The sequence below is a fragment of the Cetorhinus maximus genome, chromosome 1 (assembly GCF_964194155.1).
Source record: "Cetorhinus maximus chromosome 1, sCetMax3.hap1.1, whole genome shotgun sequence".
NCBI classification, from domain to species: Eukaryota; Metazoa; Chordata; class Chondrichthyes; order Lamniformes; family Cetorhinidae; genus Cetorhinus; species Cetorhinus maximus.
The window spans coordinates 141,735,334-141,761,749 of record NC_135879.1 but is presented as its reverse complement, the minus strand read 5'-3'; the positions used below and the strand labels follow the sequence as shown (position 1 = coordinate 141,761,749).

Below are 26,416 nucleotides of genomic sequence, written 5' to 3'. Positions count from 1 at the left end.
GTCCCCACTAAACTGCTGATCACACAACTTTTCCTCCTGACCCCCAGATTAGCCGATAATGTAAATAATTATCTCTCTTCAGGTGTTGTCCCTCTCTCCTTTAAATCTGCCACCATTAACCCTTCCCTCAAAAAAAAACCCTTGACCCCACCACCCTTGCAAACTTCCATCTCCAATCTCCCTTTCCTCTCCAGAGTCTTTGAACATGTTACCTCCCAAATCTATTCTCGTCTTTCATGGAACTCTGTTTGAATCCCTACCTCTCCACTTCACTTTTGTCTTTTAAGAGACTCCTTGAAAGCTACCTCTTTGACCAAACTTTTGATCATCTGACCTGCTATTTCCTTATGTGGTTTGGTGTCATACTTTGTTTTATAATGCTCCTGTGAAGTGCCTTGGGGTGTTTTATTATGTTAAAGACACAATATAAGTGTAAGCTGTTGACCTAATGCTGACCCCTGGGAAACCCCACTGTATACCTCCCTCCAGTCTGAAAAACAGCCTTTCATCCCTGCTCTCTGTTTTCTGTTCATTAGCCAATTTTGAATTCTTGCTTCACTGCCCATTTAATCCAATGAGATTTAATTTTGCTGACAAGCCTATTATGAGGTACTTAATTCAATGCCTTTTGAAAGTTCATATACACAACATCAACTGTACTACCCTCATCAACCCTCTCCATTACTTTATCAAAGACCTTGATCAAGTTAGTCAAACACGATTTGCTTTTAACAAATCCATGCTGAATTTCCTTTATTAGCCCATATCTTTTCAAACATCACTCAACTTCATATGCATCTCAGCTCCACTATCTCTGAAACTCATTTAAGCTTTTGTCACCTCCAAGCTCAACTTTTCCCATGCTCTTTTCACCAACTTCCCTTTCTCCATCTTCTATGAGCTCCGACTAGGCACAAAACTCAGCTGCCTTCGGCCCACCTCCAGAAAGTGCTACGTTTTTTAACAATAATTGTTCTTGGGATGATATCAATCTTCATGTGTGTATTGCAACTGCAACCATCTAGGTGACTTGAATGATGGAAATTGAGGCATTAGAAGATGAACCATTCGAGCTTTGCTCTTGTGATGTTGATGTGGTTATTCCGATTAACATTTTGATCAGCATTAAACAACAAAGGATTAATGATTACCTGGAAAAACTCAGCAGGTCTGGCAGCATTGGTGGAGAAGAAAAGAGTTGACGTTTTGAGTCCTCATAACCCTTAAACAGAACTGAGTAATATTACGAGAAGGGTGAAATATAAGCTGGTTTAAGGTGGGGGGGTGGGGGGAGATAAGTTGCGGGGGGGGAGGTGGTTGTAGGGACAAGCAAGCAGTGATAGGAGCAGATAATCAAAAGATGCCACAGACAAAGGAACAAAGAGGTGTTGAAGGTGGTGATATTATCTAAGAGAATGTGCTAATTAAGAATGAATGGCAGGACACTCAAGGTACAGCTCTAGTGGGGGTGGGGTGGAAAGACTGACAGGGCATTACAGGTATAGATTTAAAAATAATGGAAATAGGTGGGAAAAGAAAAATCTATATAAATTATTGGAAAAAACAAAAGGGAGGGGGAAGAAACGGAAAGGGGGCGGGGATGGAGGAGGGAGTTCAAGATCTAAAGTAGTTGAATTCAATATTCAGTCCGGAAGGCTGTAAAGTGCGTGGTCGGAAGATGAGGTGCTGTTCCTCTAGTTTGCATTGGGCTTCACTGGAACAATGCAGCAAGCCAAGGACAGACATGTGGGCAAGAGAGCCTTCTTAACACTCCAGTGTTAAAATGGCAAGCGACAGGGAGGTTTGGGTCTTTCTTGCGGACAGACCGCAGGTGTTCTGCAAATCGGTCGCCCAGTTTACGCTTGGTCTCTCCAATGTAGAGGAGACCGCATTGGGAGCAACAAATGCAGAAGACTAAGTTAGGGGAAATGCAAGTGAAATGCTGCTTCACTTGAAAGGAGTGTTTGGACCCTTGGACGGTGAGGAGAGAGGAAATGAAGGGGCAGGTGTTGCATCTTCTGCGTGGGCATGGGGAGGTGCCATAGGTGGAGGTTGAGGAGTAGGAGGTGATGGAGGAGTGGACCAGGGTGTCCCGGAGGGAACGATCCCTACGGAATGCCGCCGGGGGGTGAAGGGAGGATGTGTTTGGTGTTGGCATCATGCTGGAGTTGGCGGAAATGGCAGAGGAAGATCCTTTGAATGCGGAGGCTGGTGGGATGATAAGTGAGGACAAGGGGGACACTGTCATGTTTCTGGGGGGGAGGAGAAGGCGTGAGGGCGAATGCGCGGGAGATGGGCCGGACACGGTTGAGGGCCCTGTCAACGACCGTGGGTGGAAAACCTCGGTTAAGGAAGAAGGAGGACATGTCAGAGGAACTATTTTTGAAGGTAGCGTCATCAGAACAGATGCGACGGAGGCGAAGGAACTGAGAGAATGGGATGGAGTCCTTACAGGAAGCGGGGTGTGAGGAGCTGTAGTCGAGGTAGCTGTGGGAGTCGGTAGGCTTGTAATGGATATTGGTGGACAGTCTATCACCAGAAATTGAGACAGAGAGGTCAAGGAAGGGAAGGGAAGTGTCAGAGATGGACCATGTGAAAATGATGGAGGGGAGGAAATTGGAAGCAAAATTAATAAATTTTTCCAGGTCCCGACGAGAGCATGAAGCAGCATCGAAGTAATCATCGATGTACCGGAGAAAGAGTTGTGGGAGGGGGCCGGAGTAGGACTGGAACAAGGAATGTTCCACGTACCCCATAAAGAGACAGGCATAGCTGGGGCCCATGCGGGTACCCATAGCCACACCTTTTATTTGGAGGAAGTGAGAGGAGTTAAAGGAGAAATTGTTCAGTGTGAGAACAAGTTCACCCGGACGGAGGAGAGTAGTGGTGGATGGGGATTGTTCGGACCTCTGTTCAAGGAAGAAGCTAAGCGCCCTCAGACCATCCTGGTGGGGGATGGAGGTGTAGAGGGATTGGACGTCCATGGTGAAGAGGAGGCGGTTGGGGCCTGGGAACTGGAAATTGTTGATGTGACGTAAGGTGTCAGAGGAATCATGGATGTAGGTGGGAAGGGACTGGACAAGGGGAGAGAGAAGGGAGTCAAGATAACGAGAAATGAGTTCCATGGGGCAGGAACAGGCTGACACGATCGGTCTGCCGGGACAGTTCTGTTTGTGGATTTTGGGTAGGAGGTAGAAGCGGGCCGTCCGAGGTTGGGCGACTATCAGGTTGGAAGCTGTGGGAGGAAGATCTCCAGAGGAGCTGAGGTCAGTGACAGTCCTGGAAACAATGGCTTGATGTTCAGTGGTGGGGTCATGGTCCAGGGAGAGGTAGGAGGAAGTGTCTGTGAGTTGACGCTCAGCCTCCGCGAGGTAGAGGTCAGTGCGCCAGACAACAACAGCACCACCCTTGTCAGCGGGTTTGATGACAATGTTGGGGTTGGACCTGAGAGAATGGAGTGCAGTAAGTTCAGAGAGAGACAGATTAGAATGGGTGAGAGGAGCAGAGAATTTGAGATGACTAATGTCATGCCGACAGTTCTCAATGAAAAGATCAAGAGAAGGTAAGAATCCAGAGGGAGGGGTCCAGGTGGAGGGAGAATATTGGAGGTGTGTAAAAGGATCCGTTGAACGGGGAGAGGACTCCTGCCCAAAGAAGTGAGCATGGAGACAAAGACGGCGGAAAAAGAGTTCAGCATCGTGCCGAGCCCGAAATTCATTGAGATGAGGGCGTAAGGGTATGAAACTAAGTCCTTTGCTGAGCACTGAAAGTTCAGCATCAGAGAGGGGAAGGTCAGGGGGTATAGTGAATACACGGCCGGGGCTGGGATTGGAAGATGGGGTGGGGACGGAGGGACAGGCAGGGGTGGAGGGTCCTAGATGGGTGTTGGTGTCGATGAGTTGTTGGAGCTTGCGTTCCTTAGCACTTGAGAGAAAGAGAAAAAGTTTCTTGTTGAGGCGTCGGATGGGGTGCCGATCCAGCAGCTTGCCTTGTCTTGTATGGTGTCAAGCGTTTTGAGTGTTGTTGGAGCTGCACTTACCCAAGCAAGCGGAGAGTATTCCATTATGCTCCTGATTTGTGCTTTGTAGATGGTAGACTGGCTCTGGAGAACATACACACAAACATATGAATTAGGAGCAGGAGTAGGCCACTCAGCTCCTCAAGCCTGCTCACATTTCAACAAAATCATGGCTGATCTGATTTTAACCTCAACTCCACATTCCTGCCTACCCCCAGTAACCTTTCACCCTGTTGCTAATCAAGAATCTAGCTAACTCTGCCTTAAAAATATTCAAAGATTTTGCTTCCACCGCCTTTTGAGGAAGAGAATTCCAAAGACTCATGACCCTCTGAGAGAAGAAATTTTTCCTCATTGTCTTAAATGAGCAACCCCTTATTCTTAAACACTGAACCCCTGGTTCTAGATTCTCCCACAAGAGGAAGCATCCTTTCCACATCCACCCTGTCAAGACCCCTCAGGATCTTAAAGGTTTCAATCAAGTCGCCTCTTACTCTTCTAAACTGGAGTGGATACAAGCCTATCCTGTTCAACCTTTCCTCATAAGACAACACGTCCATTCCAGGTATTAGTTTATTAAACCTTCTCTGAACTGCTTCCAACACATTTATATCCTCTCTTAAATAAGGAGACCAATACTATGCACAGTACTCCAAATGTGGTCTCACCAAGGCCCTGTATAGCTAACTGAAGCACAACCTCCCTACTTTTATATTCAACTCCCCTCACAATAAACGATAACATTCTGTTAGTTTTCCTAATTACTTGCCGTACCTGCATACTAGCCTTTTGCGACTCATGCACTAGGGCACCCAGATCCCTCTGCATCTCAGAGCTCTGTAATCTCTCACCATTTAGATAATATGCTTTTTTATTCTTCCTGCTAAAATGGACAATTTCACATTTTCCCGCATTATACTCCATTTGCCAGATCTTTGTCCACTCACTTAATCTATCTATATCCATTTGTAGCCTCCTTATGTCCTCTTCACAACTTACTTTCCTCCCTATCTTTGTGTCATCAGCAAATTTAGCAACCTTGACTTCGGCCCTTCATCCAAGTCATTCATATAAATTGTAAGAAGTTCAGGCCCCAGCACTGATTCCCTGTAGCATTACATCTTGCCAACCAGAAAATAACCTATTTATGGCCACTCTGTTTCTTGTTAGCGATCCAATTTTCTATCCATGCCAATATGTTACCCCTACACCATGAGCTTTTATTTTCCGCAATAACCTTTGATGTAGCACCTTATCAAATTCCTTTGGAAACAGACGGTGTTAGGTGGTGAGTTACTCGCTGCAGAATTCCCAGCCTCTGACCTTCTTTTGTAGCCACAATATTTATATGGCCAACCCAGTTCAGTTTCTGGTTAATGGTAAGCCCCAGGATGTTGATGTTAGAGGATCTAGCGATGATAATGCCATTGAATGTCAAGGGGAAATGGTTAGATGCTCTCTTGTTGGAAATGGCCATTGCCTGGCACCTGTATGGCATGAATGTTACTTGCCACTTATCATCCCAAGCCTGAATGTTGCCCAGGCCTTGCTGCCTGCAGGCATAGACTGCTTCAGTATCTGAGGAATTCCAAATGGCACTGAACATTGATCAATCATCAGCGATTATTCCCGCTTCTGATGTTCAGGAAAGGTCAGTTGTGAAGCAGCTGAAGATGGTTGGACCTAGCACACTACCCTGAAGAACCCCTGCAGCGATGTCCTGGAGTTGAGATGATTGACCTCCAACAACCACAACCATTCTTTGTGGAACCAACCAATGGAAAGTTTCCCCCAATTTCCATTGACTTCAATTTTACTAGAGCTCCTTGATGCCACACCCGTTCATTTGCTGCCTTGAGGTCAAGGGCAGGCACTCTCATGTCACCTCTGGAATTCAGCTCTTTTGTCCATGTTTTGACCAAGGCTGTAAAGTCTGGAGCTGAGGGCCCTGGCAAAACTCAAACTGAGCGTCACTGAGCAGGTTATTGCTGAATACGCGCCACCTTCCATCATTTTGCTGGTGGGCAAGAGTTGACTAATGGGGCGGTAGTTGGCCGGATTGGATTTGTCCTCTTTTTGTGGACAGGACATATGTGGGCAATTTTATTCATTGCCAGGAAGATGCTAGTGTTGTGGTGGTTGTATTGGAATGGCTTAGCTAAGGGCAAGACTACTTCAGCACTTTTGCCAGAATGTTGTCAGGGCCCCTACCCTTTGCTGTATCCAGTATCTTCTGCCATTTCTTGACAACACATTGGATTGAATTGTCTGAAAATAGACAGCTATGATGGTCGAACCTCTGAGGAGGCAGAGATGGGTCATCCACTTGGCATGTACAGCTGAAGATGGTTGGAAATGCTTCAGCCTTGTCTTTTATACTGATGTGCTGGGCTCCAGGATGGAAATGTTTGTGGAGCCTCTTGGTTGTGAAAAATAAGAAAATATTTAGAAAATGTAAGTAACAATGGATATAAAATAGTTAAAACTCAACATCCACTTTTATTGACTTCTAAAAGAAAATAAACTGAAAGCATGTATTACAATATTAGGTGACAGTTAAAGTAGGTTTGACATCAATGTGAAGATATCCAAGATAGCCTTAATAGGAATTTAGCAATCCAAAGGGATACACAAGATGAGATTTGTGAAGTGTTGGAGGGAGTTGATGAATGCTAGCCAGGTCCCTCTAGATTGGAAACAGTTCACATAGTACTCATATTTAAAAGAAATCACAAAAGAGACCCAGGTATCTGCAATTTTATATCAGTAACAATAAATATTGAAATCATTTTTCAGGAACGAATTTGACAATTAGCTCAGTAAGTATCCAACACAACTTCAGAAAAGGGAGATCAGATTTTATCAACCTACTCTTTTTTTTAAGCAAATAACAGTTTACATGGACTATGGATTGCTATTTTGAAATGGTATACTTCTATGCCTTTGACAAAAGTTTTGCATGAAAGACTGCTGTGCTAGTGTAAAGTGGCATTCCGAGGTAAGAGCAGGAAATGAAATTGGCTGAAAGGAACGCAGAAATGAGTATTTGTTAGAGAGGTACATGTTAGGTTGATGGATTATGGCTGGTGGCTCTATTGTTTCCAACATATAATCAGTTCCTTGATTGAGAAGCTGAATGCAAGTTGGACAGTTTTGCAAATGATACCAAATAACGAGTGGTTTTGAATATGTTGATCCTCTCAAATTGACAACATGAAACATAAGTTTATTCATGGGCAGAGCAATGGCAGATGGCGTTCAATAAAGAAAAATGTTCGATACTACATATTGAAAGGAACAATGAGTGACATTCTCTGTGAACTCTTGTTGAAATAACTTAAGGTGAAGGGTTCTTGGGGTGCTAGTGAACTTGGTATTCAATATGCAAACCCTGTAAAGCAGCAATTAACAAAGCAGGTATAGCACTAATTTATACTGCTGAATCATTAAATGAAAGCTGCAGGGTACTTGATCCCACGGCATCTGAGCCCAATTTTGTGATTTCCAAGTGTGTGCACTTCCAGCAGGGGTTACTGGATAGCTGTCAGGTGCAGGGACCATAGCCAATTTCTCCCTTCTGAATCCAGGGTTAGTTAAGCTATTTTTTAGTGCCCATGCTTCAATCCTGTGATCAACCAATTCAGAACAGGCTGGGATAGGAGCTTTGATCTTCCTAAGTTTTGGAGGTGATTGCCCTGGGAGCAGCGACAAGAAGGTGGGCAGTGTGGTTGCGGGTGTAGGAGTACTACTGGGGAATTGGGGCATATAGTTGCTGGGTATGGGAACACTGGAGAGGGATTGTTGGATACTGTTGACAAAAGTGTTTGGCTTCCAAGTCTGATTGCTATCTTGGTGTTTCCCTTTGACTCCTGTACTCTGTTTCCTTTTCTGGAAGGTGTAGCGATGATCAGATTGGACGTGACCGTGACGTAATCTGTGCTCAAATAGCCCATTGTTGCTCACTTTTAAGCTTCATAGATTGAAGATCGACCACTTGAAGTCCTTTGAGGACCCTATTCCAAACCCCAGGGAGTGTTGACGCTTTAATGAGGGTGTGGGGCAATATTTAACGTGCTGTAACTTTGGTTAATATATCCTTGTGGGTGATTTCACAGGGTGATTTCCCAGGGTAGCTGGAAAGGAAAGGGTGGGTGGTGTAGCATGAGTACAAGCAGCAGCAGGAAAGAGAGCAGAAGAATGCACAGGTGATTGTGTGGCTGTGACTCAAGTGGCTTTTTGGATGGGGAAGAAGGGCTTTAAAAAATGATTAACTGAGCAATGACTTAGTGAACCTGAATTTTTCCAGTGCAGGCCTACAGAAAACTATATTTTAAATAACTATTTAGCTTTATTTTGAATAATTCAGGTTTGCTAAATACTTAAAATAAAGCAAAAAATTTACTTAAAATATAGTTTTCTGCAGGCCAGCGCTGGAAAAAATTCTTTGAAAAGTAAGAACTTGTATTTCTACACACTCCCTGATCTCTGGTTGCCTCAATGTATTTTACAATAATGAAGCACTTTGAAGTAATTCCCCCTGAGCTACAATTCGACCCCTGGCTAAGTGCGAGGCTTGCTGGGAGCCAGACTCAGTATTGATTGTAAAAGTGTGAAGAACTTCTAGAGACTCGAGGCTAGGTTGGGGATTGAGACAGGAGGCAGATATGGCTGGGGGTTGGGAATGTGAAGATGAGTCAGTGGTCAAGTTAAAAAGAGAGGGGAATCTGGTTGCAGAGGAGCAAAGGCGCCAGCCAGCAAGCCATTTTGAAGCTTCAGTTTTTCTGATCTTCAAAGTGCAACAGTAAGGTCTCAGAGCTAAGCAAGCACAATTCCACCTGGAAGCCAAATCCAGAGGAACTGATCAGGCAAATAAAATAATTAAAAACATTACAATGATAGGTAAATGTGAGAAACTTCTACCTCCTGATAATTCAAAGATTTATTTTTGCAACGTACAAGCAGTTGGAACAAAACAGCATTTAGGTTTTTTAAAGTGCAGTTTTAATTATCCAGTAATTTGATTTAAGTGATTTGAATTACTTGGAGTAGAGTTTATGCATCTGCAAAAATAATTGAATGTCAAGAACTTTGAGATGTTTCTAGTGATATAGCACTATGTAAATATGTCTATAATTTTCTCTTAGTATTTCCCACATTCAAATAGAGAAAGCCTTAAGTGAAAGTGGGATTCATTGGGACACCTGTTATGGTTGAAAGTGCTAATGGTGCAATATCTAGAGAGCAGTGTCAGGTGGGGGTAGTGGAGAGGACTTATGGAGTTAAATCTATGTCTCTGCTTACAATGCGGAGTAAAACTTGAAGTCTTTACATACTTGGCTCTCAAATTTTGATGGTCAGCAGATCATAGTATATGAGGATTCTGAATTATACACTAGGTTTTGTGGTATTTTACTTGTTCTATTTGATTCCACTTACTTGAAATAATTCATAGTTTATGTTACTAATGGTTATGTTACTAAATCAAGAGGCCTAGACTAATACTCAGAAAATGTGAATCCTGCCATGGGGTTTGTAAATTTAAATTAAAAAAAACTGGAAATACAAAGCTGGTATCAAGATAAGTGACCAGTTTGATTCAATAATGTCCTCAGAAAAGGAAACTTGCAGTCCTTATCTGGAGGGGCCTAGATGCTATTCCAATCCAATGTCAACATGGGTGATTCTTAACTATCCTCCAAAGTAGCCTACCAAGCCTTTCATTTGTTAGAGATGGGAAATAGATGCATTTTTTTAGCGATGTATCTCTTTGAAATGTCACAAAGTGGTTTGCGTACATTTACTTTCACTGTGCAAGCAGTTGGAAATAAGTCTTCCAATGCTACAATGGACTCCAAGTCAGCTATGAGGATTGCTGGGTGCCAGCCTCAGTATTCATTGCAAAAGCATAAAACCGCTACAGACTCATGTTGGGTGGGGGTTCAAGGCAAGTAGGTGTGATCGGTTGGGGTAAGAATCAAACATTTTGTTGTTTTGTGTGCATGAACTTTTGGATATTTTCAGCTCTGAGAGTTGGTTTATTTGTGTGCTGTTTTGTGTTTTGCAGGTGATTAGCTCTATGAGCTCAGTAGCAGAACACTGCCTTCCCTCTCTACTTCGCACCTTGTTTGATTGGTACAGGCGGCAGAATGGAACAGAAGATGAATCCTATGAATATAGACCGCGGTCAAGTACAAAATCTAAAGGGTAATTTATTTATCTATCTTTCTGAAAAACAGGAAACGTAAAACAATCCATGGTTGCTTGAGTTTCCTACACGACCAATGGAAGTAAACTGGTGGACGCTGTTTGAGACTTTTGCCGTAACAAATAAACTAAAATCAACATAAAAAAACATTAATTAAGTGGCAACTAATACACCAAACTGAAGAAAAGGTACTTTTGCATTGTCTGACTAATGTAATCGAGATAAGTCTTACAACCTCGTTCACTGTGCGCCGCACTTCTGATAGATATGTAACATTGCAGGAACAAGTCCAGAGCAACTCTCAGCTTTGCACTTCCACCTGCCACACTAGGCGGAGACTACCGATGTGCCTCAAAAAATCATTCCACTCCAGATCTGATTTTCACTAGCAAGGCCCACTTCAGTGACTCCTGAAATCTCAAATTCCCACTTGTTCCATCCCCTTCCTTTTGAATGAAAAACAAACTCTTATAATCAACCTAAAACAAAAACAGAATTGCCTGGAAAAACTCAGCAGGTCTGGCAGCATCGGCGGAGAAGAAAAGAGCCAACGTTTCGAGTCCTCACGACCCTTCTGTTGAAACGTCGACTCTTTTCTTCTCCGCCGATGCTGCCAGACCTGCTGAGTTTTTCCAGGTAATTCTGTTTTTGTTTTGGATTTCCAGCATCTGCAGTAGTTTTTTGTTTTTATCTTATAATCAACCTGTTTGGTTGTTAACACAAAGCAATTCTTCTGCTTCTCCAGCAGATTTACTTTGTCTCTTTCCGAATCTCAAAAATACCTCATGGGGGAAAGTGTGTAAAGGTGTGAAATCTGTCACTTGATTTCATTAGATTCCTGTTTGAGTTTCTTCCCCAAGGCAACCAGATTACATAGGCATGTCAGCGAACTGGGATTATTTTAAAATATAGCGGTCTTGTAAAGCACAGCTTCATAACAATACTACTAAATGCTTAATGCTGACAGTATTTTATTCTACATTTATTGTTTTCTCCCCTATATAATATGGCAGTGGGCAGTCAAGTCTCAGGCCTGTATAGCATTTCTGTATCACCTCATTACTGTAAGGTGCATAAGAGTACCTTGGAGGAGAACAAGATGAATTTGTGTTTTTGTTCCTTTTGTCTGTGAGAAACCATTCAGTCTCTTGCTAAATACTCCATCAATTCTTAAAAGGGGTGTATGAGAAATGGTGGATCTGATGCAATAGTTTCACTAAACAGGAATTTAAAAAAAAATCAATTCCTGGAATGTGAGCATTGCTGGTTTATTGTTCATCCCTTAAAGCCCTTGAAAAGTTGGTGGTGAACCTTGAATGCTTCTTGAAAACTTCTTGAGTGGCTTGCTAGGCTTGCTGTTAAACCATTTCAAGAGCCACATATTGGCCAGACAGGGTAAGGATTTTCTTCCCTAAAGGACATTAGCGAATCAGATGGGATTTTACAACAATCCATTTGTTTCATGGTCACCATTACGGATACTAGCTTTTATTCTAGAATATAATTAATTAATTGAATTGAACTTTCCCAGCTGCCATAGTGGGCATTTGAACTCATGGGCAAGATTTTTTGGATGGCAGAGGTTTGTGTCTGGCCACCTAGAAAGTCAGCGGGGAACGCATCCCTGCTGGTTACAGCAGCCACGCAGTAATTTAACATTGAGGAGCACTAATTGGCTGAAGGCAGTACTTCCGTCTCTCACTCAGGTGGAAATCCCACCCCAGAGAGCTCTGTAGTTGCTGCAGTGGCCAGGGCTGGAGCAACAAGCAGTCCCCAGATTCTAAGCCCTAGTGTTGGGCTTTCCCCTTGGCCTAACTCCTTCTATCAGCCTGAAAATTGAGGCTGGGCAGGAAGTGCCCCTTAAATGACCATTAATTGGCCACTTAACCACCTCAATTGCAAGGGCAGGTTGCCCCCATCCGCCATAACATTTGGGCAAGAAGGCGATGGGAAGGCCACCTGGGGAATTTTACTTGCCCCCCCCCCACCCCAGCGTTAGTTAACAATGTCCCTGCTTATTTAGATAACATTGGGAATTGTAACAGAGTTGTCCAATAATGTTCACAACTGTAACTTTACCCATTGTACCTTATGGATCATCTTCCACATTGCTTTGAACACAGCTATCTTTATTGGTTTGTTTCTCAGATGTATCTTAGTTACATCAACAGCTCTCTACTGAGAAATTTGTATATTCTTTGGATAGTTAGTTGGGGAGATTAAGATGGCAATATTATTGAGTGAATTATTATAGTAAATATAAATAATAGTAAATAGAAACAAGAGGTCTGGGACGAAAAAATGCAAGAACCTGCTCATACATTATGCAAGAACAACATTAGCTTGAATTTATACACTGCTTTATGTGGTGAAGCATCTCGAGATGCTTCACAGAACCATTATAAAGCAAAAATTTGACACTGGATCACAAGATACTAAGGCAGATAACCAAAAGTTTGGTAAGAGAGAGAAGTTTTAAGAAGGAAAGAGAGACCAGAGAGGTTTAGGGAAGGAATTCCAGAGCTTAGGGTCTTGGTGTCTGAAGGCATTTGCACCAATGATGGGGCAATTAAAATTGGGCTAGAACTGGAGGAGCACAGATATCTTGGAGAGTTGTGGGGCAGGAGAAGATTACAGGGATAGAGAGGAGTGAGGCCATGGAGAGATTTGAAAGTAAATGAGAATTTTAAAATCAATTCTTGCTTAACTGGGAGCCAATGTAGATCAGCAAGCACAGGGGAAATGGGCGAATGAGATTTGGTGTGAGTTAAGATACAGGCAGCAGAGTTTTGGATGACTTCAACCTAACAGATGTTAGAATGTGGGAGGCTGTCTAAGAGTGCATGGGAATAGTCAAGTCTAGAGGTAATAAAAGCATGGGAGAGTTTCTGCAGCAGTTATCTTTATGCGGGGACAGTCAGGTGATGTTATGGAGATGGAAATAAGTGGTCTGAGTGACAGTGTGGATATGTGGTTGGAAGCTCATCTCAAACAAATACGATATCAAGGTTGTGAACAGTTTATTTCAGTCTTAGACAGTTGCCAGGGCGAGGGATGGAGTTGGTGCCAAGGGCACAGAGTTTGTTGCAGGGACCAAAGACAATGGATATGGTTTTCCCAATATTTAATTAGATGAAATTTCTGCTCATCTAGCACTGGATGTTGGATAGGCGGTCTGATAATTTAGAGGCAGTGGAAGAGCCAAGAGAGGTGGTGATAAGATAGAGCTGGGTGTTAACATACATGTGGATAAAAGTCCTCTAAGTTTGCCCATACTGATGCTGTGTCTCCAGATGATGTCACTTAGGGGCAGCATGTAGATGAAAAATTGGAGGGGTCCAAGGATGGATTCTTGAGGGAACAACAGAGGTAATGGTGTGGGAGTGGAGGGGCTAGCTGTTACAAGTGATATGCTGACTGCAGTTAGATAAATAAGAATTGAACCAAGTGAGTGCAGTTCGATGCAGCTGGACCACAGTGGAGAGCCATTGGAGGAGGATGGTGTGGTCAGCCATGTCAAGGCTGAAGACAGGGCGAGAAGGAATAGTTTGCCTTTGCTATACTCACATAGGATTTAATTTGTGATTTAGATAACAGCACTGTGTCAGGGACAGAATCCTGATTGCAGGGATTTGAGCATGGAGATCTAGGGAAAAATGGGCTTGGATTTGGGAGATGCCAACATGATCAAGGACTTTGAAGAGGAAAGGGAGGTTGCAGGTGGGACAATAATTTGCAAGAATGCTGATTTCAGAGGTTGGTTTTTTGAGGAAGGTGTGATATGGGACATTTAAAGCAGACAGGACATTATCTGAAGAGAAGCATTGATAACAGCTAAGATGGAAGCCAGGAAGGGAAATTGGGCAATTAGTTTTGTGAATATAGGATCGGAGTGGGTCTCCTTGATTGGATGAGTTTGGAGAGGGCATGGGGCCAGATACAAGAGGGACTAGAGAATTATTCGAATTAAAGGTTAGGGCAGAGTAGGGAACCTTAGAGGAGGCTTATCCCAATGGGCTTTGAGAAGGAAGAAAAGTGGCAAAGACAGCTGATCAGATGGTCTCAATCTTAATGACAAAGGAATCCATGAGCCCTCACACACTTGTTGGTGAAGTTGGAGGAGGCTGGAGAGAGGGGTTCAAGAAGATGGTTTGCATTAGAGAAAAGAAGCTGTGGGCTATCTTTGCATTCAAGAATAATTTTGGAATAGTGAACACTTTTGGCATACAAGTGGAGGAGTTAATAGTGCTTTATATGGCCCAGCTAGATCTGGTGGTGAATGGCTAAACCAGATGTCCTCTGTATCTGTTCAAGTCTGGCTCTCTTGGTCTTAAGGGAGTGGATTTGAAGGTTATGCTGCTGGAATGGCCAGGTTGAGAAAGAACGACAGTTTTACTGGGGACTATGGCATCAAAGATGGAGATGAAGGTATGATTCAGCAAATCAGTAGCTACAGAAATGTTGTGCTGAATGTAGAATCAAAAGCTGGACAGTTGAGGTTTTGAAAGTAATTGAAGTAGGATAGAGTTTTTTTTTCTAGGGTTGGCACCGAAATTGTGGAGCACAGAAGGTGGCCATTCAGCCCATCAAGCCCATGCCAGCTCTTGACAAGAACAATATGACAGGTCTTACTCAGCAGCACTTTCCCTGTAGCCCTGCAATTCTTTTCCTCCTTCAGAAGGGGAATATGGGCACTTGCCACTGACCTTGGAGTGTGCCTGCCAAGGTATAGAAATGTTTTTCTGGAACTCTCCTCTGCAGTTGATTCTAACTGCAGTCCACTTTCCCATAATTATTTAAATAACTGAAATTGATGAGTCAACCCATGTACAGCAACATGAAATACACTAAATACAATGAAAGTACTTTCAAATTCTGTAAAGCAGAATCTTGAAAAATAAACAATTGTTGATTTCATATTTTACCAATTTGTTCTTCTCTTTTTCAGGGATGAACAACATCGTGATAGAGATTATCTGCTTGAGCGAAGAGACTTAGCTATAGATTTCATTTTCTGTTTAGTTTTAATAGAAGTTTTAAAACAGGTAAGCTAGTTTCATTTTGTTTGCAGCTGCAATTTTTAATGGATTATTAAGTGTTTGTGCCCCTGCCCCCTCCCCAATCTCCACCCCAGAAGGCCAGTCAGGCTAATGACATGCCCGTGTTCAAAGAGTCAGTTATGAAAACAACCTAGAGCACAATCTGATCTATATGAAAGCGGTGGAAGAAGTGACTTACTTGTATGTCACATTATGTAGCATTCCGGGTCCTATATGTGTAGGTTTATGCTACATATATTCTGCTTCCAAAATGTGTCTGAAACCCAATTTCAAAAGAACATTTACTATTAAGCAATAATTATATGTTTTCCACATCTGACATCCTTTGATTTCTGCGCAAGATTAATAATTTAATTCAAGTTAGGCACAATTTGTGCTGTCGGCCCATTTCCACGAGAAGATGGATTAAGATTTCTCAAACTCAATTCAGATAAGATGCTTCAATTCCTTGTTTAACCAGAAGTTGTATCTAGGTTGCTGAGGCGAAAAGCTTATCTAATACATTATAGCACCTCGTCCTTTTTCTTTCTATATCTGCAGAATAGTGATCTTGCGCAGCCTGTCTGAATCTTGCTATTTCTGACCACCACTTGTATTCCTTTTGCCTGGAGGGTAGTGGGGATCTGGAGGTCACTGCCCAAAAGGGTGGTAGAAACAAAAATCTTCATTATGTTTAGAAAATACTTGGATATGCACGTTACGTGCCGGAGCTACAGGGCCATGGAGCAAGAGATGAAAAGTGGGATTAGGTGGCATAGATCAATCTTGACCAGTACAGATATGGTGGGCTTAAAGACCACCAACTGTACCTTAAAGTATCTGTTTTTAAAAATTATTTCATGGAATGGGGGCATTGCTGGCAATGCCAGCATTCATTGCCCACCCATGATTGCCCTTGAGAAAATGGTGGTGAGCCCCCTTCTTGAACCACTCCAGTCCATCTGGTATAGGTACAAGCACAGTGCTGTTGGGAAGGAAGTTGCAGGATTTTGAACCTGCGACAGTGAAGGAATGGCAATATAACTCCAAACCAGGATGGGGTGTGATGGTGTGGAGGGGATCTTGCAGGTGGAAGTCCCATGTGTCTGCTGCCCTTGCCCTTCTAGATGGTAGAGGTCACGGGTTTGGAAAGTGCCATGAGAGGAGCTTTTGTGAGTTACTGCAGTGCATTTTGTATATGGTACACACTGCTGCCACTGTATATTGGCAGAGGAGGAAATGAATGTTTAAAGGTGCTGGGTGGGGTGCCGATCAAGCGGACTGCTTTGCCTTGGATGGTTTCAAGCTTCTTGAGCATTGTTAGAGCTGCAGTCATCTAGGCAAGTGGAAAATATTCCATCACGCTCCTGACTCGTGCCTTGTAGATGATGGATAGGCTTTTGGGAGTCAGGAGATGAGTTATTTGCTTCAGAATTCCCAGTCTCTGCCCTGCTCTTGTAGCCACAATATTTATATGGCTGGCCCAGTTCAATTTTTGGTCAATTGTAAGCCCCCCCAGAATGTTGGTAGTGGGGGATTCAGCGATGGCAATACCATTGAGTGTTAAAAGGAGATGGTTAGATTCTTTCTTCTTGGAGATGGTCATTGTCTGGCACTTGTGTGGTGTGACTGTCACTTACCACTTATCAGCTCAAGCCTGAATGTTGCTGAGGTCTTGGTGCATATGGGCACAGACTGCATCAGTATCTGAGGAGTCACGAATGATGCCGAGCATTGTGCAATCATAAGCAAACATTACCACTTCTGACCTTAAGATGGAAGGAAGATGATTGGGCCTAGGACACTACCCTGAGAAACTCTGCAGTGATCTCCTTGGATTTGGATGATTTTCCTCTAAAACCACAACCATCTTCCTTTGTGGTATGAATGAGTACAACCAGTGGAGAGTTTTCCTCTGATTCCCATTGACTTCAGTTTTTCCCGGGGTCTTTGATGTTACATCGGTCAAATGCTGCCTTGATGTCAAGGGCAGTCATTCTCACCTCACCTCTTGACTTCAACTCTCTTGTCCATGTGAAGATCAAGGCTGTAACGAGGTCAGAAGCCAAGTGGCCCTGGTGGAACCCAGGCTCATCACTGAGCAGATTATTATTGTGTAACTGCTACTTTATATAGCACTGTCATCCACACCACTTTGCTGATGATCGATAGGAGGCTGATGGGGCAGTAATTGGCCAGATTAGATTTGCTTTGCTTTTTTTTGTGGACAGGACATGTTTCTATGAAACCCCTTCTACAGCAGCAACAACTTGATTTTTTTAATAAGACCTTTAGTGTAATAAAATGTCCCAAGGGACAGAGACATAACAAATCAAAATATAACGCTGAACAATGTAAGGAGATGACCAAAAGCTTGGCCAAAGCGGCAGGCTTTATGGAAGGTCTTAAAAGGAAGAAAGAGAGTTGGAGAGATTTAGGGAGCGAATTCCAGAGCTTCAGCCCCAGATAGATGAAGGCATAGCCAACAATGGTGGACTGATTAAAGTCTGAGATGCTCAACAGGCCAGAATTAGAGGAACACGGATGTATCAGAGGGTGGGAGGTTACAAAGATAGGGAGAGGTGAGACCATGAAGGGATTTGAAAATAAGGATTGGAAATTTCAGATTGAGGCTTTGCTTATTTGGGAACTAATGTATGTCAATCAGGATTAGGGTGATGGGCAAACAGCCTTTGCCTGATAGGACATGGGCAGCAGAATTTTGGATGACCTTAAGTTTGTGGAGGATGGAACATGGGAGGACAGCTGAGTATGTGTTGGAATAATAAAGTCTAGAGGAAACTGTCATCGAGAGGATGAAAGTTTCAGCAACAGACGGGAGTGGAGATTAAATAGTTGGTCTTAGTGATAGCATGGATGTTTGGTCAGAAACTGATTCATGGTTAAATGTGTCAAATGTTGTGAATAGCCTGGTTCAACCTCAGACAGTTGTCAGAGAGGGGGATGGAGTCAGTGATTAGACAGTGGAGTTTGTGGTGGGGGCTGAAGCTTTGGTCTTTCACCAGGGCCACGCATCTGACCTCATTACACCATTTGCAACTGCTCAGATACTGAAGCAGTCCATTGTCAAATGTAGCATGACCTGGACAATGTCCACGTTTGGGCTGACAAGTGGCAAGTAACATTCATGCCACACAAGTGCGAGGCAATGACCTTCTCCAACAAGAGAGAATTTAACCATCATCCCTTGACATTACCATCATTAAATCCCACACTATCAACATCCTGTGGGGGTTACCGTTGACCAGAAACTGAACTGGACTAGCCACATAAGTACTGTGGCTATAAGAGCAGGTCAGAGGCTAAGAACCTTGCAGCGAGTAACTCGCCTCCTGACTCCCCAAAGCCTGTCCACCACCTACGAGGCACAAGTCAGGAATGTGATGGAATACTCTCCGCTTGCCTGGATGAGTGCAGCTCCAACAACACTTGAAGCTTGACACCGTCCTGGACAAAGCAGCCCACTTGATAGGCACCCCTTCCACAAACATTAACTCCCTCCACTACAGACAAAGAGTGGCAGCACTGTGTGCTATCTACAAGATGCACTGCAGAAACTCACCAAGGTTCCTTAGGCAGCACCTTCCAAACCCACAACCGCTACCACCTAGAAGGACAAGGGAGCAGATATATGGGAGCACCACCACTTGGAAGTTCCCTCCAAGCCATTCACCATCCTGACTTGGAAATATATCACTGTTCCTTCACTGTCACTGGGTGAAAATCCTGGAACTCCCTTTCTGACAGCACTGTAGGTGTACCTACACAACAGGGTATGCCGCAGTTTAAGGTGGCAGCTCACCACTACCTTCTGAAGGGCAGTTAGGGATGGGCAATAAATGTTGGCCTAGCCAGTGACGCCCACATCCCGTAAATTAATTTTAAAAAATTAATTGAAAGAAATTTCTGCTCATCCGATACTGGATGTTGGACAAATGGCCTGACAATCTAGAGACAGTGGAGGGGTCGACAGAGTGGCGGCGAGGTAGAACTGGCTATTGTCAACATGCTTGTGGAAACTGATGTTGCATTTTCAGATGATGTTGCCATGAGGCAGCATGTAGCTGAGAAATAGGAGGGGCAAAGTGTAGATCCTTGTGAGACAGTAGAGGTAACTTTGCAGGACGGGTAGAAAGTCCATTACAGATGATTCTCTGCCTATGATTAGATAGACAAAGATGTAACCAGAGTGCAGTCCCTTGGAACTGGACAACGGCAGAGGGGCGTTGGAGGTGGATGTTATGATTAATTGTGCAGACAGATTGCGAAGAACCAAGAGGTGTAGTTTACCTTAGTTACAGTACAGAGGATGTCATTTGTAATTCACGCATGTCTTTTAGGGATGGAACTTTGCCCTTCTTACCCAGTCTGACCTATATTCAACTCTGGACCCACAGCAACATGAATTGGCCTAGCATGCATTTCGGTTGTATTCAAGAAAGTGGCTCACCACCACCTTCTCAAGGGCAAATAAGGAAAAGCAATAAATGCTGGCCTTGTCAGCGAAACCCAGATCCCATGAATGATTAAAATAAAAACCTTCAATCACTTAATTGCAGTTTTAACCTTCCACATGCCCCCATTTCCTTCTAACTCCAATTTCTTTGATGTTCACCTTTTGAAAAAGCTCTTCCCCCAGCTCATTCATAATTGCACTTTTAAACTTTCAACTGCCTAACTGTTGACCTTTCGTTTGCCACAATAGTTCTGCATCTGTGACCTGTTCGATCATTCCTTCATCTCCATCTTTGATGCTCTTGTACACAGTAAAATCCTTAGTCTCTTCTAGCCTGATTGTTCCAGCTGGTTTTGCGTCTGTCTTTGCTTTGTCAGGTCCAAAGTGCTCATTGCCACCATGCTAAACTGAATGGATTAAGAACAGATCTAGCAGTTTAGAACTTGGAACCCAGCAGGCACTATATACCAGCAACAGAATTTATTCCACCACAATCTCTAACCTCATAGCCCAGCATACCCTTATACCTCCATTTTCATTAAGCCTGATGAGCAACCCTGGTTCAATGAGGAGCATGTAAGCAGATGCCTGGAGCAGCAACAGACGTTCCTGAAAATGAACGAAGATGTTAACCTGGTGCAACTCAATATAGGGGGCTAACACATGCTAAACAGAGGAAAACAGCATGCTTTAGATGGAACTAATTTGCCCCACAAGCAATGGATCAATAACAGCAACTTGTGTTTATATAGTGGCTTTAACACCATGAAACACCCTAAGGTGCTTCACAGAACCATTATTGAACAAAATTGGACACAGTGGAGGGATTGAGAGAGGTGGCTGTGAGATAGAGCAGGGTGTTGTCACTGTACACGTGGAAACTAACATTGTGTTTTGGGATGATGTTGGCAAGGGGCAGCATGTATATAAGAAATAGGAGGAAGGTAAGGATTGGTCCTTGGGGGACACCAAAGATAACGGTCGGTGCAGGAATAAGAAGAGAATCTATTGCAGGTGAGTTTCTGACCATGAGAACCAGGAACCAGGCGAGTACAGTCCCGCCCAGCTGGATGATAATAAAAGAAATTGCATTTATATTGCGCTTTTCATGACTACCAGAGTCCCAAAGCACCTTACAGTCAATTAAGTACCTTTGAAGTCTAGTCACTGTTGAAATGTATGAAATGCAGCAGCTAATTTATGTACATCAAACTCCCACAAACAGCACTGTGATAATGACCAGATGATCCATTTTTGCGATGTCACTGAAAAGATAAATATTGGCCAGGACGCTGGGGAGAACTGGTTTGCTTCTCTCAGAAATCTTCAGGATCATTTATGTCTAGCTGAGAGAGGTCAAATGGGCCTCAGTTTAATTTGTCACCTGACTCGTGACAGTGCAGCACTCCAGCAGTACCGCACTGGATTGTCAACTTAAATTCTTACACTCAAGTCCTGGTGTGAGACTTGAACCCACAACCTTCTGACTCAGCAGTGGGAGTGCTACCAACTGAGCCACGATGAAGAGGCATTGGAGGAGGATGGTGTGGGCAGTCATGTCAAAGGTTGCAAACAGGTCAAGAACCGATTAGGAGGAATAGTTTCCCTTTGTTGCAGTCATATAAGATGCCATTTATAACTTCGATAAAAACTGTTTCAGTACTGTGGCAAGGACATAAAACTTTTTGGAGAGATTCTAACGTGGAGTTTTGGGCATGTTGGGCATACAGTTGAGAGATTACAGCAAATTTAACAACTTTGGAGAGGAAAGGGAGTTTAGAGTTAGGGCAGTAGTTTGCGAGGATAAAGGTGTTAAGGGTTGTTTTTTTGAGGAGGGTGTGATGACAGCAAATTTAAAGGAGAGGGGGACAGTACCTGAGGAGAAAGAACCATTGACAGTACAAGCTAACATGAGAACCAGATCAGGTCAAAGCTCTGCAATCCTACCACAGCCAGGTGAAATGGAGGTGGACAATTAAAACAACTAATGGGAGGAACAGGCTCCATGAACATACCAATCCTGAATGATGGTGAAACCTAGAGCGTGAGTACAAAAGACAAGGCTGAATCATTTACATCATCTTCAGCCAGAAGTACTGGGAAGATTCTTCTTCTCAGCCTCCTTCTGACATCCAAACCATTATAACTGTCAGTGTTCAGTAAATTTGATCCACTCCACATGATACCAAGTAATGGCTGCGTGGACTGGACAAAAGAGAGGAAGATTGCATTTGTATGGTGCCTTTCATGAGCTCAGGACTTTATACCCATTGATATATTATTTGAAGTGTTGACAGTGTTGCGATGTAGGGAACGTGCAGCCAATTTGTGCACAGTCAGCTCCCTCAACCAGCAATTTAATGATGACCACATAATCTGTTTTAGCTGGCTGCGGATAAATATTGGCCAGGTTACCATAAAAATGCCCCTGCTCTTCAAAATAGTATCATTGGAATTTTTTGCATCCGCCCGAGAGGGCATACAAGACCTCAGTTTAATATCTTATCGAATGGTGCAGCATTCCCTCAGTTTTGCATTTGGAAGTTCCCCAAGGTTTTCTTCTTAAGTCTCTTAATGGGACTTGAATCCACAAACTTTTAACGGGGCATGGGTGCTACTAACAGCCATGACTGACATAGCAAAGGCTACGGACCCTGACAACATCTCGGCTGTAGTACTGACGACCTGTGCTACAAAACTAGCCACGCTTCTAGCTAAGCTGTTCCACTACAGCTATTGCCATCTACCTGACAATATGAAAAGTTGTCCAGGCGTGTTCAGTTTAATTACTGTACTAAGATAAAATTCACTGCCACTTCTCTTTCTTGAATGCCTACCTTGAAGAAGTACTGCTCTTCTCTCCGACAGAATTTCTGTTTATCTCTTTCACTCTGTTCACCTTCATTGCTTTCCATTTCCCTCCTGGTGTTTGACAAGGTGTTTACCAAAACTCGCTTTCACAGCCATATTTCCTTCCTCAGCAACTGTCTCCGTTTCCGACTTGCCCCACGTGGATTCCAACTGAAGTTCCATCCGTCATGTTTTGAATCCACCCAGGATTACAGGTATCTCCAGGACATACAATGTTCCCCGGACTGCTGTTCTCGCTGCATCCTGAGATCCATGCTCAGTGCCATGTGCTACCATATGAACACACTTGACCTCTCCCTCCAGCAGCACCGACTCAGCCTATCTCAAAGCCGTTCTTGTCCCCAGTTTGATTTTGTTCTTTGTCACATCCGACGCCTTAGCAAGAAACTTTTTCTCTTCCTTTCAGGTGTTAAGGAATGCAAGCTCCAACAACTTATTGATACCAACACCCATTCAGGACTCTCCACCCCTTCCTGTCCCTCTGACCCCATCCCTCTTTCCAATCCCAGCCCTTGCTGTGTATTTGCCACACCCTCTGACCTTCCCCTCTCTGATGCTGAACATTCTGTACTCAGCAAAGGACTCAGTTTCATACCCTTACGCCCTCACCTCAATGAATTTCGGGCTCGGCACAATGCTGAACTCTTCTTCCGCCCCCTTCGTTTCTGTGTTCACTTCTTTGGGCAGGAGTCCTCCCCCCGTTCAATGGATCCTTTCACCTGACTCCAGTATTCTCCCTGGGCCCCTCCCTCTCGGCTCTGACCTGCTCTTGATTTGTTCATTGAGAACTTTCGGCGTGACATCGGCCACCTCAATTTCTCTGCTTGTCTCACCCACTCTAACCTGTCTCCTTCGAGCTTGCTGCATTCCGTTCTCTTAGGTCCGACTCTGACTTTGTTATCAAACCTGTCGACAAGGGTGGTGCTGCTGTCGTCTGGCGTACTGACCTCTATCTCGCAGAGGCTGTGCGCCGACTCTCAGACACTCCTCCCTACCTTCCCCTGGACCATGACCTCACCACCAAACATAAAGCTATTGTTTCCAAGACTGTCACTGACCTCATCTTCTCTGGAGATCTCCCTTCCACAGCTTCCAACCTCATAGTATCCCAACCCCGCACCACCTCCAACCTCCTTCGCAAAATCCACAAACGGGACCATCCCAGTAGACCCATCGTGTTGGCCTGTTCCTGCCGCACGGAACTCATTTCTTCTTACCTTGACTCCATTCTCTCTCCTCTTGTCCAGTCTCTTCCCACCTACATCCGTGATTCCTATGATGCCCTACATCATATCAACAATTTCCAGTTCCCTGGCCCTAACCGCTACCTCTTCACCATGGATGTCCAATCCCTCTACACCTCCATCCTCCACCAGGATGTTCTGAGGGCTCTCCACTTCTTCCTTGAACAGAGGCCCGAACAATTCCCATCCACTACCAGTCTCCTCTGTCTGGCTGAACTTGTTCTCTCACTGAACAATTTTCCTTAAACTTTTTCACTTCCTCCAAATGAAAGGTGTGGCTATGAGTACCTGCATGGGCCCCAGTGATCCCTGTCTCTTTATAGGTAAATGGAACGTTCCTTGTTCCAGTTCTACTCAGGCCCCTTCCCACAACTCTTTTATCGTCATATTGATGACTGTTATGTGCCGCTTCATACTCTCGTCTGGACCTTTTTGCTTGAATTCCCACCCTTCTATCACCTTCACATAGTCCACCTCTGACACTTCCCTTCCCTTCCTTGACCTCTCTCCCTCCATTTCTGGTGATAGACTGTCCAGCAATATACATTACAAGCCCACCGACTCCCACAGCTATCTCGACAACAGCTCCTCACACCCTGCATCCTGTAAGGATACCATCCCATTCTCTCAGTTCCTTCACCTCCGTCACATCTGTTCCAATGATGCCACTTTCCAAAACGGCGCTTCTGCCATGTCTTCCTTCTTCCTTAACCGAGGTTTCACCCCACTGTGGTAGAAAGGGCCTTCAACCGTGTCCGACCCATCTCCCACGCTCCTGCCCTCACACCTTCCCCTCCCTCCCAGAAGCATGATAGGGTCCCCCTTGTCCTCACTTTTCACCCCACCAGCCTCCGCACTCAAAGGACCATCCTCCACCCTTTCCCCCAACTCCAGCATGATGCCACCACCAAACATATCTTCCCCTCAAACCCCCCTGGTCAGCATTCTGTCAGGACCATTCCCTCCGAGACACCCTGCTCTCCTCCATCAACCCCAACACCTTCCCTCAGCACCTTCCCATGCGACCGCAGAAGATGCAACAGCTGGCCCTTTACCTCCTCCCTCCTCACTGTCCAATGGCCTAAACACTCCTTTCAGGTGAAGCAGCGCTTCACTTGCACCTCCTTCAATTTGGTCTACTGCATTCGCTGCTCCCAATGCAGCCTCCTCTACACTGGGGAGACCAAATGCAGACTGGATAACTGCTTTGCGGAACATCTTCAGTCTGTCCGCAAGCATGACCCAGACCTTCCTGTCGCTTGGTATTTCAACACACCAACCTGCTCTCATGCCCACATGTACGTCCTTGGCCTGCTGCAATGTTCCAGTGAAGCCCAACGCAAACTGGAGGAACAGCACCTCATCTTCCGATTAGGTACTTTACAGCCCTCTGGACTTAACATCAAGTTCAACAACTTCAGACCATGAACTCTCTCCTCTATCTCCATCCCCTTTTTAATCCCTTTTTAAAAATTTATTTTTATTTTTTATCTACTTATTTTTATTTTTATTAATTTATTCATTGTTTTATTCCCTTTCTTATCCTTTTTTAATCCCCTTTTTTATCCTTTTTCCCAACCACTGCCCTTCCCACCCCCAAAAGGACCATCTGTCACTTGTTTCTATGTTGTGCTTTCAGAGTGCTGACCCTTGTTCTGCTATTAACACCTCTTGCTATCTTACCTTTATGCCACTATCAGCACCTTCTTTACTCTTTACCACTACCATTAACACTCCCTTTGTCTTGTGTCCATGATATTTTTGTCAATCTCTCCTTGGCCCTCACCTATTGCTGACCTATCCAGCTTCACCTGCTCCACGCCCCCCCTTAATCAGTATAAATTTCATCACATTTCTACTTCTCTTTAGCTCTGAAGAAGAATCGTATGAGCTCGAAATGTTAACTCTGTTTCTCTCTCCACAGATGCTGTCAGACCTGCTGAGTTTTTCCAGCATTTTTTGTTTTTATTTAATTACTGTCAGCCAATATTCAATCGTTAGCAAAGTGATGGAAGGATTTGTTAATAGTGCCATAGTGCCACTTACTGATCAATAGCATACTCACCAATTCTCATTTGGGTTCTGCAAGATCACTCAGCTCTAGCTGTAGTCCAAGCATGGACACAAAAACTGAATTGGAGTTGATGTGAGAGTGACTGCCCTTGATAATATAACAGTGACTATACTTCGAAAGTACTTCATTGGCTATAAAGTGCTTTGAGGTGTTCAGTGGACATGAAAATCGCTATATGAACATAAGTCTTTCTTCCTTTCTTGACACCAAGGCAGCATTCATGGCTTTAGGGTGAAAGGGGAAAGGATTAGGGGGAACTTCTTCACTCAGAGAGTGGTGAGAGTGTGGAACGAGCTAACATCTGACGTGGTAAATGCGGGCTCACTCTTAAGTTTTAAGAATAAATTAGATAGATACATGGATGGGAGAGGTCTGGAGGGTTATGGACTAGGTGCAGGTCAATGGGACTAGCGGGATAATATTTCGGCACAGACTAGAAGGGCCGAATGGCCTGTTTTCTGTGCTGTAGTGTTCTATGGTTCTATTCG

At 44.0% G+C, this 26,416-nt stretch overlaps 1 protein-coding gene across 12 annotated transcripts in view; it reads left to right on the top strand.

Annotated features, from left to right (window-relative positions):
- The window catches only part of fryl (furry homolog, like), a 594,162-nt gene that overhangs the window by 219,591 nt on the left and 348,155 nt on the right, over positions 1-26,416 (top strand). For all 12 annotated transcript variants that reach the window (XM_078547597.1, XM_078547607.1, XM_078547572.1 and 9 more), the window contains 2 exons: positions 10,083-10,222; positions 15,172-15,268. In XM_078547597.1, coding sequence (XP_078403723.1) covers positions 10,083-10,222; positions 15,172-15,268 — 237 coding nt within the window. The remainder of the gene's footprint in view (positions 1-10,082; positions 10,223-15,171; positions 15,269-26,416) is intronic.